The sequence below is a fragment of the Ambystoma mexicanum genome, chromosome 7p, assembly GCF_040938575.1.
Source record: "Ambystoma mexicanum isolate Mex_15411 chromosome 7p, UKY_AmexF1_1, whole genome shotgun sequence".
NCBI lineage: Eukaryota > Metazoa > Chordata > Amphibia > Caudata > Ambystomatidae > Ambystoma > Ambystoma mexicanum.
The window spans coordinates 775,296,120-775,309,240 of record NC_090939.1 but is presented as its reverse complement, the minus strand read 5'-3'; the positions used below and the strand labels follow the sequence as shown (position 1 = coordinate 775,309,240).

The window sequence follows — 13,121 nt, the reverse complement described above, 5'->3', positions numbered from 1 at the left end:
ATGTATTATTGGAGGTCGAATCTGCAGGAAAGTTAGTGCCAAAGGTTTAGAGTCACATGGATCTCAAATATTTCTTAAAGACTGTTGAGTGTATACAAAGGAAAAAATGTAAATGTTACCCTGAGTGAAAGTCAAACTAGTCTGCCCTGCTGAATTGAGGTATGATGTGCATCTGACATACAAAGTCAGTTCAATTTGTCTCTTATAGTTCCCAATCACTAAAGAGTTTATATTAGAACTTTTGTCCAATGTGCAGGATCTAGCAAAGAAAGGACGGAACGGCATGTGAAACGAGAAACGTTTCATTGTGAAATGAACATCTTTGAGTTAGCACCTCATACAGGAGCACTATGTACTGCGCTGCATTTATAGTGTCACAAAACGAAGATGCTAAAAATAGCCAATTCCTACAAGTTGATAATACTAATTGCAATACTCATTCTACCCACTTTGCCTCTCTCTTGGGGATGCTGCTGCCTCAAAAACCCTGGCAAGTCTTTCCATGTCAAAATCAAAGGATGTTGACTATGCTTTTTGATGGTAAGAAAAGAATGTTTACTGACACCCAACAACAATTTACAAGATGGAATTAAAAGATTTGTGAAGTCTAATAAGTGATTAGAATGTTTTCACTTGCATCTTTGTCTCAAATACTGTAGCAAATTAATAAAAGTCAGGAGTAGGGAGTAAAAGGTACGATGCAACCCAGTTGGAAATAGTAAGAAAACAAAACAAAGGTGAGGAATAAAAATGTAGAAATCAGCAAAACTGTTGAAGCAGGCAGCATTTCATTTCTCACAAGCCAGAGTCCCTGACTGCAGCCATGCTTGGGGAGGTGGCACAGTGAGAGATACGATGAGTTGGCATGCACAAAAAGGCGCACAAGGTTATGAAAACATGATGTTAGCCTCTATCCGAGGCACATGTACACCCAGTAATACTCTATGTACCGCAATGAAGGCATGTTACACTGCTTGACAACTGGTACAGGGTCCGCATGGGCATTTCGCACCACATCAAGCATTACGCGTAATCGAAGGATCCACTAAATGTTGTGATTTGGGTTTTAACAGGTTCAAAGAGCCGTTGATTGTACAATTGTTTATAACCAATTTCAGGTGCAGTTACTGCGGAGACCAGTGCATATTGTTTGCGCGCTGTGCTTTTACAATGTAACATACGCAGACCACAGTTTAACATTAATCGAAATCAAAACATGTAGATGTTAATGGGCCATTGATCCTGTGAGCGGGATTGGATATTTTCCTCAAAGGTGTACATGCAGCGGCTTGAGGTAAAATACTACCCTGGGAACGGGAGATCGATCTCTCTCTCGATCTCTCTCTCGATCTCTCTCTCGATCTCTCTCTCGATCTCTCTCGATCTCTCTCTCTCTCCCTCCCCCCACCCCAGTGGTTGACGCCCAGGCACCCTCGCCAAAGCGGTACCTTCCACTTGAAGGAGGCATCACTGTAAGCAGGCAAAACTGGGAAGGGGAACGGACAAAGAGCACTCTCGGATGAGAGAGCTCCGCCCTCCGCACACCACAAGGCAGACCACTCCATTTACCACAGACACCCCTGCATCCGACATCAGCCCACTGCAGGTACAGCAGGGTAAATCCAGATTCCGGATCGACATACCTCGCTCCAGAACGGTAAGGTGCTGCGCTCCGGCAGGAGCCCCCGGCGTCCCAACATAATATAAATGCACAAAATCATAGACCGACAGACTACATTGCCCGCAGTAACAGCCTTCATCACCAGCATTGCACCACTTTGCAAGGTATCCCAACAAGGGATGGCAAACCCCTGACAGCGCCTAACAGTCGCTGAGACCAACTTTGTGCACTGAATCACTCTGCATCACTTAAGCGACTCTACAGCGGTGGCGAATAGGCCCTAGTGCTCCCCCTCTGGTGGCAGTGGGCAGTTATACAGACAGCTGCACCCGACACAGCAAGAGCTCAGAAGTGACTGGAGAGGGCAATCCACCTCTCTCTGGGTTGGGTGCAGCAAGGAGGGAGGAGAGCCCAGCACTTGTTCCACAAGACCACAGTGAGGAATCCAAGCAGAAGCTGGCACCCAGGCTTAGCCAGCAGAATGCTTTGCAGGGGGGATACATTGGGCCTGTGGGCTGTCGCACCATACCACACTAAAGTTTGATCCCCTATCACAAATGGATTGAAACATCGGTCCACGCTGGATTAATGCAGACTGGGCAAGGAAAGCAGCCCTCTTAGAGGAGCCTGACCGCTGTCAAGTATCTTGGCCACCACTTAATCCACTGCGCTCATCCTATGGCACAGGAAGCACAGGAGCCAGTAAATACCCCTACTCACGCTATAGACAAAGGCCGCAGTGACACACCTGCCCAAGGTAGAATAACAAACCCATGGCACCTGCAAGGAGGTAAGATCCAGGAATCTTGGCACTGCCTGCGCAAGAAGCAGATCACCCCCCAATAAGGAAAGGAGAAGCCAACCTCAAGCCCAGACGCCGGGAAAGCACCAGAGACATCCCATGGCACTGATCCTCACAGAACTCTGCGTCCCTGGAGCACTGGACCCAAGCACTCATCCACCCTCACGGAAACCGTCACAGACCTACAAGCTAGGAAGGTGAAGGTTGAGGACAGGTTGGAGGTAGTGGAGAGCAACCAGCTAACATGGGACCTGGCAGTGATGAACTGTGAAGCAAGATACCAAGACTTGGAGCTGAAAGAGGGATATGCAACTAAAACTAGACGGTTTGGAAAACAGCAGGACAAATGTTTGCACACTGGGACTAAGCGAGAAGCAGGGCGAAACCCCGGCCAGCCGAAACAGCAGGGTACATGCCTTGGTGGCAACCCTCTTTAACCCTGCAGAAGCTACGGTCATGGAATTCGACATAATACACAGGGCGGGAGGCCCCCCAAATGGCTTGAGGTTGGTTCTTAAATGTCACTTATCAGCAGAGGCAAGACATACTTCAAAGGGCAAGAGAAAGGGAACCCATAGAATTTGAAGGCTCCAATGTAAAGATCTACCAAGACCTCTCAGCCTCCACACTGAACGATGCAGGAGCTGCCGCCCTCTGACCACCTGGCTGTAAGACCATGAAATTCGATATCACTGGGGGTTCCCTTTCTCTCTCAATTTCGAATACGAAGGAAAGGGCTTCCACATCACTTCGGAGGAAGAAGCTAAGGGTGCCTCGGAGAACCTACAAACTGGCACGTCGGGCACAAGCTGAGACCTAGTCAAGAAGTCTATGGGCCCATTAAACAGACCTTTACATTCGTCGCCGAGGAGGGGCCGAGCTTCATGCTCCAAGAAATACAAACGCTTCAATACTCAATGGGAATCATTAATTGAGAAGATCCTCGTCTGCAGAGGTCTTCTGCGAGTGATTCGATGCGTGCTGTAAACCGTATCTTTTCCAGTTCACAGGCACCCTGACACCCGCAGTCTATAACCAGGGACAGGAACACATGGTTACATTTATTGTGAAAGTTTCGAAGTGGTTAAAAGTTGGCTACATTTTGGGAACTTTTTTCGCCATGCAGTTTTCTGTGTTTTGAATAATTGAGCTTTACATGAATAGCCCGGAGGGGATAGGAGGGGGGGCACTGTAGTGTGGCCCTTCTTTTTCAAGGGTGACTCCGCACTCAAAGGGCGCCAAAGGATGGCGTTTTTCAGGGGAAAAGATAGTGGGACGTGGGGGGGGCATGCATCATAGGGGAAGGAGACAGCCCTCCAATGTCAGTTATTCACGAATTCAGCTACATGTCCAATGCACGTCATATGGCCAATAATACCGGTGTGGTCATCGCCCAACACTTAATATACCAACATGGCACCACTTGAGGGCATAAAATGTGGGTCACTCCACATTAAGGGCCTTAACTCCCCACATAAGCGTTCAATGCTGGCAAGGGAATTCAGACTTTCAAAGTTCGCCGTACTGTTTGTCCAGGAAAGAAAATTTGCCCAGGGAACAGAATTCAAAGTGGTCGGTAAGGGAATAGGGGGCACAAAATGGGCATTTCGGGGTAACGGGAGGGGTGGGAATAATATACAAGAAGTCATTGGGCATACACATTGAACAGATTCACTGGGATGTGGAGGGACGGTTTCTTGCTCCCAACCAGAACCAGACTCGCTTTAGTGAATCCCTTTTTGATTTCCTGGATGGGTGGAGGGAGGGCACGCTGGTGTGTGGCGGCGATTTTAACATCATTGCAGACCAGAGCATAGACGGGGACTCCGTGTGACAGGGCTCAGCAGCCTAATAGTACCCTAGTGGAACTTTTTCTCAGCCAATTGCGAATCAGCCAACTTGACTTCACCCGAATGCGACCCTTGTGACCTAGTGGAGGAGTTGGGCTTCCAACTGCATGCCACCGGGGCTGCGGTACCTGGGGGTAGAAATCACGACAGACCTGACCAACCTATTCAATGCAAACTATGCTATGAACCCCTCTGGAATGCGGTCAAAACAGATCTGGAGAGGTGGTCCGCGTTGGTGCAGTACTGGGCCGGGAGGTATACCTCGATCAAAATGAACATTCTCCCTTGTTTTTTCTTTTCCAGTCTCTCGCCGATTCTCCCAGTAGCATTTCACACGGAAGTTAAGAGAACTCTTGGCGTATTTGTGGGCAAACTTGAAACTTCGAGTCCCCTACTCAACTCTGATTCTACTGAAAGATGGGGGGGGGGTACAGGATACCCTGATCTTTATGACTATTTTAGGGCATCTCAACTCCGCATCCTTGGACCATCTGAGGGAAAATGCTGAAAAACAATGGGTTGCCCTGGAAAACTACCTATTCTCTCCGGTCACCCTGGGTGAATGGTTATGGTCCTCCTTCCGATCCTTTCCACGTGGAATCAGTGAACACCCAATATTGACAGGGTTATGGTCCCTGCGACATCCCTCCCAGAACATGAAAGGAGTCACGTTTTGGCCTTGAGCTGTATCTGGGCTCCCCCCATTCGAGACAAGCTGGGGGGAGTCCATCACTTTCAACCCCAAAACAACAATGGCTTGATGAGGGTGGGACAGATGTGGGGGGGGGGGGGGAGGGAAGGGCACCTACATTTCCAAAGTAGAGCTTGAGGAAGCACAACATGGGACTGCAATAGCTCCACTGCCCTACTTACAGCATGATCAGTGCTGAGTTGAGTCCCTGTGCAGACCTCTCACAGCATTTGAGCGCACACTAAGCGAGCGTCGGGCAGGAGAGGACTGATAGCTCAACTATATAGCACCCTGGCTCACTAGGGGCACCTCACGCAACACACCAGCCAGGCTAAATGGGAAAATGAGCAAGAACTCCACGACCAACCTGAGAGATGGGCAGTGATATAGAGGGCAGTGCAGAACTCTTCCATATCCATGCAATACAAACTACATAATGGAAGGCTCTTAATGAGGTGGGACCTAACCCTGCATCGGCTCTCAAACATGTTCCCAGGGGTGACACCATTATGTTGGAGCGGGTGCGGGGAGACAGGCGACTACTGGCACCAATGGTGGGGATGTACTAAGGCACAAGCTTTTTGGAAAGAAGTCCTGTGGTGGATTCATGAAATAGATGGAATCTTCAGAGTACATTCACCACTGCTTGTCTTGTTTGGGATAGAGCCAGGCCGGGATGACTCTCACGTGGTCCTGTCCCACATGCCAAGGAACTGGTTGCTGGCAGCTAGAGTGTGCCTCACGATCAAATGGAAGAGTAATGCAATGCCAACAAAAGGGGAGCGGCTGTCGAAAGCACACTCAATCTATCAGATGGAAAGCACCACGGCCAGCATCCTAGAATCCAACCCCCACATAGACATGATTTGGCTCCCATTCTTGGAATACCACACAGCATATAAGGAGCACTGAAATACACAATAGCTCATGGTAGACCCGGGAGATCTCTGGAGCACAACCCTAATCGGGCGTGGAGGAAAAGACTTTAAATCAGTCCCAGGCACATAGCGAGCCTTCATTGTAGGGAAACAAAGGTTTGGTGGAATTAAAGATATCACTATTAAGATGCACAATGTTCCATACCCTCTTCAGATGAAGAGGGAACGGGGGGGGGCGGGCGGGAAATTGGGATACACACGTTACTCTTCTTGTTCTATTTTCAACGCTACCTCACTGAAAACGCACAGACCACGCATGCCCTACGAATTGACATCCCATGGTACGCACCCCACCAGGTCCATGTAATCATTACTGAGGAAAAAGACAATGGGGCAATGGGGGAGCGGGCACCACGCACCCAAGGGCCTCTAAAGACTCCATTGCAATGTTTCATTGTCATTGTTTTTTGGTGACACTATAAGGAAAATTGTGTTTCTCTTTATTTACTGAAAACTCAAAATATGTTTTTAAAAAAAATATATACCACCATGGCAGACAGAACATGCACACAGATCATCTTTTTCACTTTCCTATTTGGGTGACGACTGACATGTCTTGCAAGGCAGATAATTGTCTGGTTGCTTGAGGGTATGTAGTGTTCAGTGTGATCTGTGATACAGAAGAGGGGGGAATGCAAAAAAATTAAAAAAGGAAATCTGGTGTAAGCGGTGGTCATAAAATTCATAGTACTGAATTGGCCATTCTCAACCGGTGTTTCCCCATTATGAAAGTGGAAAGGGCAAACTCTCAGAAAGTGTCTGGGAGCATTGTGAAGTGCAACAGGCAATTTTCAGGAAGCCTTCTTTGGAAACTTGCATATTGTAGGGTCATTTCTAGGCGGCTCGAGTGAAACAGGCTTATTTTTGTTTATTTTTTTATTTACATTGCATATAGCCAACTTGGGCTTTTACAAGAAACAAGATAAAAATACTTGTTTTTCTACGCGTATAAGAAGAAAGGAGAACAATTCTCTTTTTCACAAATTTTCAGTATTACTTATACTTTGCTGATCCTGTCCATTGCTGCTTTTAAGATTTTTACTGTGGCAATTGTCCATTGAGTGTTGTCACCCGAAATAAGGCGCCCCCACCAGGCGTCTTCCTCACACATGTCGCAGTCCAAAATAGCGGGAGAAGGTATGCTGCTCTAACTTCCCGAATGGCTGGACATTGCATCAAAAGATGGCGCACCGATTCAAACTGGTTTATATCTTTACACAGTCTACATGTACCAGTTATTAGAGCAGGCTTATCAATTTTCTGCAGGCAATGTTTGAACCAGCATTGTGATATGAAGTGGCATGGCAACATTCTGGAGGCATTATGAAACTGGAAAAGTAATTCCAAGGTGTCTGTGGAAAATCAAATGGCAGCCGTCTTAACTGATGGCATTGTGAAAACTTAGGACAATTTTATGGGGACAATATAGAAGCTAGAATGAGCACTTGCTTAACTAGGGCAAAATCAATGAGACAGTGTGAATTAGCTCGGAAATATTAAATGCGGTGTGCTAGGTGCATTTAAAGTGCCAGAGCAGTATCAAGTCAATAATCATAAAAGAGAAAGAAGTTAACTGCCATCTTGAACTTCATCCCTTTCTACTAAGACACTACTGATGTCAGGATTAAGAAAAGGTCATGGTGCCAAGTAAAAAAAAGGGCGTCTCTTATTCCATTCCCTAAATTCAAACAGTCCTTTAAAGCTGTTGATTTTTATGCCTCCTCCTTAGTAGTTCTGAAATGGGCACCCCTTTCCGACTACTTTGTGCCATTGCACCGACGGGCGCTAAAGGTAAGGTGTTTAAATGAAATTTGAGAAAAAGGCTGAACATCTAAATAGTCTTTAGTTGAATTTGTTTCCAATACAGACATGTAATGAGTATATTATGTAGGGCCCATTCATAAAGGAGCATCCTTAACCATGGTTTGCACTGTACCAATGTGGTGTTCTCCCTGGTGTCCGTTTAAAATTCTGTAGGGTCTGTCTGATGTGTCTAACAAGTCCATGTAGTTCGTCCTGTGGAACCGATTACCACCAGCATAACTCTTGAATGAAACAATTCAACTCCTGGAAATGACTTTACCTTAGGCAATATAGGCTTGCGATGTGCCTCGCTATCCAATCCCTCCTCCAAGCAACAGTGAATAGCAGGATAGGTATAAGTAAGATATTTGGATTGTTTAAAGTAACCTATTTTGTACTGGCTGCACTATTACAAATGTGAGTGATGCTATGTGTGTAATCTGGTGCCCTTTTATGAAGCAGCACCAGGCATAGTGATAAGGTTTTTAATCACCTGGTACCATTTTAAAACAAAAATATTGGCCTAATACACATTAGAGCGTTTCTAGATTTCAGACAGCGTCACATGATTTGCTATGAACAAACTATCATGTGTACTGTTGCTGACCTGATACCTGAAACATTGGCATTCCTGATGTATTGTCTTCTGAAAAGAAAGTGCACTTGACACTACATATCAAACTTCGATTTAAAAGTAAGTTTGCTGTAAAATTAACCATTGACCCATCATTTAAAAAATGTTAATTGGCAGGTGAAGGACGAGGGCACAAAAACACCCGTTAGTGTTACAGCCACTCCTAATGGGCAGCAGGTATGTATGCCGCATTGGCTTGGGCATTCACCAGCCACTACAGGAAAGGAGTGAACCACTTCTAGAGAAAACTCAAATCATATATATATTTTTAATTACTTGTTTCAATTGAAATGTAAACAATTTTTTACAAGGATTACCCTGCTGACCCTTTTGCTGGTTAATCCAGTAATGCTCCTCATAATATATGAGTGATCATCCACAAGAAAACAATGTCTCTGGGTACAAAAACAAGCAAACGTACAATTTCCAATTATAATCCACTATTCCTTTGCTCATTTGCTTCATTTTCAGAACACAAACAACATTTTGAAACTTTAAAGTGGGCTGAACAGTTTCCTTACCAAGTTTACCGGGCTGCTGACATTGTTGTTCATCAAGGAAACTAATCCATTCACAAGGTCACTAAAGGGTGAAGAAATTGAAGATTGAAAGAAAAGTCAGACAAACAGAAGTCAGTGAGAAATTAGCTCACTTATTTTTTACTTAAGGCTGAACACTGCATGGTAGAACTTCTAGCAACACGATCAGCAAGTGAACAAAGGGACATACCAGCAATGCATATTGCATTTGAGAGCAACTTTTGGACATCTTGCCCTTTATCGCCAAAAATTTAAATTTTGTCTACATATATTGTCACTATTTAGGTCCCCAAAATATCCCAGTACACAAATGATGCAGCTGTGGAGAGCATGGTTTATAGTTCTTCACTAATGCACTATTTTGCTCTCTTTGTTTTTAGTCTAATTAATAAACACATTCAGCCCACCTGAAGCGATATAATCAAACACATACTAGGAAGTAGGTACGTAAAACTTTGCATGAATATTGAGGCATGGCACAGATGGCCTAGTGACAGTGGCGGAGTTTCGCAAACATCACTAGTCTAAATTCAATGATTTCAACTATTTGAGGGTTGATCCCTCCTAAACTCCTAATGCTGGAAGTTGACAAAGGGGCATCAATTTAATTCGAAATTTGAATCCATTTCCTCAGTTTGGTGACCTTTGGCCAACAAATGCTTTTTTACACAATTTTTATTTTGTGGAATTAATCCGAACATAGTGGCTAGTTGAGTCCATACGCTTTACACAGAATATGTTTTTCCCTCAACGACTTCCCTGGAAGGTACTGACTAGTTTACATTTGCTGGAGCATAAACACTGCCTAAATGTGTAAGCTAACCACTGATGATCGATGCCCTTCCCATCCCCTACACTATCCGCTACACTGTCACAATCATTCACATTTTAAGAGGTGGAACATGTTGAACTGAGGTAAAAGATCCTAACACGAGTGAGGCTCTTAATGTTCAGGCACGCATCACTACTAGAGTTAGAATTATCACCTAAGAATTGAGAAACTGGATGGTTGATTCTACACACCAATTCTCGCATTCTTTTTCCTCACCTGCTATTAATCATACTACAACTTTGCACAATATAAAGATCAGTATGCTTTTTTTCCATTATAATCCTATTATTTTTCAGATGATTAATGGCCAAGAACAGCTGGCATTTAAGGAGATATAAAGGATCCATGAAAGTGCATACTGTATTTTCACAACTACAACCTATACAAGGTCTGAGGTGGACTTCACCAAGCCATCTTGGAAACAGAAAGAGGCCTAATTCATACATTCTTTTAGTTTGATTCCACCTAGGTGACAAACTGGCAAACTTAATGCCAATAATCACCTTTCAAAGTTCAGCCCCTATTAGATGATCAAAGTGGTTTTCCTTTCTTAAAGCAACTCTCACTGCCCTTAATGTCTGTTTTTATCTCTATTAGTTTAGACATCATATAAATCGCAATAATCAAAGCATATCTATCAAGAGAACATCAAGGTAACAAACTAACCTAAAACCATCTACAACCCTGACAAAAAGTATAACCCTCACTCCCTCTACCCTCCCAACATCTGCAGACTGCATTTGCACATCTAAACCTTGCATGTTGTACATAAAGGTTCTTCCATATGTTATTCTTTCAGTACCATGCCACAGCAACACACCATATATCACGCGAGACAGGTTCTAGGTCCTCACAGAGCCTCTCATCTGATGGGTAAAACAAGCCATCCAACAGCGACATCCATTCCGTCCTATTCGTTGTCGCAACCTCTGTATTCGTACACAATCCTAATCTACTTTGCCAGTTCAACAGCCATTTAATCATATCTTTTGGCCAATCCAGTATCCTGGGGCCCTTAGGTTTGGTACCACCCCATAGCTATTCGTCACTTTGCCAGCACCAGAGCCAAATCCACCATCTTGTTAAGCCGTTTCATCGATTTTCGCCTGGGGAACTGCCCCATGAGGCAGATTATGGAGAGTCAGCTATCCAGGAAGCACCAATCCTATGGATTTTAGGTAGCACGCCTTTCCAGAATTCACAAAGCCCAGAGCAATGCCAGATCATATGGAGGAATTGTGCCTCAATCCCACGGCGAGGCAATCTTACAGATCTCAATGGGTTAATTTCATGCATGCGTCTCAGAGTCCAATAAGTTCTATGCAGCACACGTTGCAGAAGCCTTAAATGGGCATTTCAAGATACCAACTTTGTGTATTCACAAACCCTTTGCCATTTTTCCCCCTCAAATGTGATACCAGTCTCTCCCTTTAACTCTCATCCCCCTTCACTATCCTCTCTGTTCCCCATCAGTAACTTAAGTTGTAGAGATTGGGCAGGCTCCTTCTACGAGGGCATACATGCCTCCCACCAAATGTTACTTCATTTTCTAATTATTGGTAAACATCAGTTAATGTTTGACTAATTTCTGTTTGTATAGATCTATGTGAAAAATTGTTTTGGAATCTATGCCCCTGATGAAGAGAATATGAATCTCGAAACGCGTTGGGCCTACTTGAAAATATTAAAAAGGAGAAGACCTTTGTTTCTCTAACCTAAAGGAGTCATTGAATGCATTCTTTGAATGAACTTGTTTACAAAATACCTTAACTCGTTTGATCACGAAATACTTAATGTTAAAAAGCTATTTAAATTACACAAACTTGTCAAAATATCTTTTAGGCTTATTGCCCTATGGAAAGTGTGCAAGTTGTCAGGATCCCTTCGGTTCAGGCTTGTTTGTTTCACTAATGGTCTAACAACAACCTGCTTAATAGATTCGGGTACAGAGTTGCGACTAAAGAATGCATCATCTAAGCGATCCAGGAAAAGAGTAAAGTACCTTTCAAACCAGTTTGTTGTAGTACCACGCCTGTTGAGCAAGTCCTTGCCTAGGCAGGAACTAGAAGCCTTCGCCACACCCACAACGTCTGAGCGCATTTTAAACCACAAGTTCTTTGTTGCCCATCATCAGTTGAGTAGACCCTGGGGGACTCATCGAACGGAGACCTTCTCTTCGCACATTAGTGGGCCTCACTTTAACGCCATTGTGTTCCACGTCGAAACAGTCACCTGTTTGGCTTGAACCAACCGATCATTGCCAGAACTAGTCTCAAACTGCAGGAAGCATTGGGTCACATCTTGAACCAATCCAGTGTTTACCAAACTACTCGAACCAGCTGGACATCAAGTTGCCACCACTGATCATAACAGATGCGATCCATCACTGGACCTCGACTCGAACCCCTGGAGTGTCTCACGCTGACCCTAACCAGCAGTTCACACGTATAGAACCAGTCCAGATCTTTGAAACCGACCGGGTTGAACCAGTCGAACTGCGTGGCTCGAAAGCCAGACTCATACAGCTCCGAGCTACAGTTTTGAACCAGCTTGATGCTTGTTCCCAGCTTAGGATCACACAAACCGCTGCACCCAAACTTGTCTTGATCTGCTCACACAGCACCGAGAAGCCTAGTTCAATGCTGTCGAACCGCAAAAAGTTATTATTGACCATAAACTTCCATCTTGGTCCTGTTTTGCACTTCAGGGACTGGTTAGGTCACTTAAATCCCCCTTTGCACCAGAACATATGCATGTGACAAACATTGCGGTTTTAACATGCTTTTTCTCCCCGGATTCATTATCCAGAGTGCTGCATCTTTATATCTGTGCATATACTCTGTTCTTTCCTAAGAGGTGGGATTTATGTTGTGTTTTTCTATTTAGTTATTATTGCATATGATGTGTTTAAAGTATACCTTTTTTATAGCACCTGGTTCATAAATTCCTTTATTTTGCACTGTTATACTCTGCTGTTTTGTTGATACTGAATCACATTCACACCCCTCGAGGGTATAGCCTTCCCTTGGCTCACGTTAACACAAAAGGCTAAGGGGGTATATCTAAGTGTAAGGACTGAGTTGGCACTTTAGCCTCCAACTCATCCGTGTACTACTGCAGGGCAGAATTCAATGTGTCACAAAGACACACCACACTTTACCAGCAGCAGATGTACACTTCGGTAGATATGTATAAAAATGCCAGATGAACACCCTAAATGTCATTTTTTTTAGTTTCCATTTCAGAAGAATTGCTACATTAATACAAACATGTTAATCATCAAAACATAGCACCAGCACAGAATAAGGGGGGTCTGAACTCCTTGCGTATATGTCAACAACCATTTGTAATCTAATCCCCCAATTAAACACCAAATTCATCAACCCTGCATGACGGCAATCCCTCTACCCA

At 44.4% G+C, this 13,121-nt stretch overlaps 1 protein-coding gene across 3 annotated transcripts in view; it reads right to left on the bottom strand.

The window, feature by feature from the left end:
* The window catches only part of UXS1 (UDP-glucuronate decarboxylase 1), a 474,798-nt gene that overhangs the window by 129,645 nt on the left and 332,032 nt on the right, over nucleotides 1-13,121 (bottom strand). For all 3 annotated transcript variants that reach the window (XM_069636899.1, XM_069636898.1, XM_069636900.1), the window contains exon 12: nucleotides 8,861-8,921. In XM_069636899.1, the coding sequence (XP_069493000.1) occupies nucleotides 8,861-8,921 (61 nt within the window). The remainder of the gene's footprint in view (nucleotides 1-8,860; nucleotides 8,922-13,121) is intronic.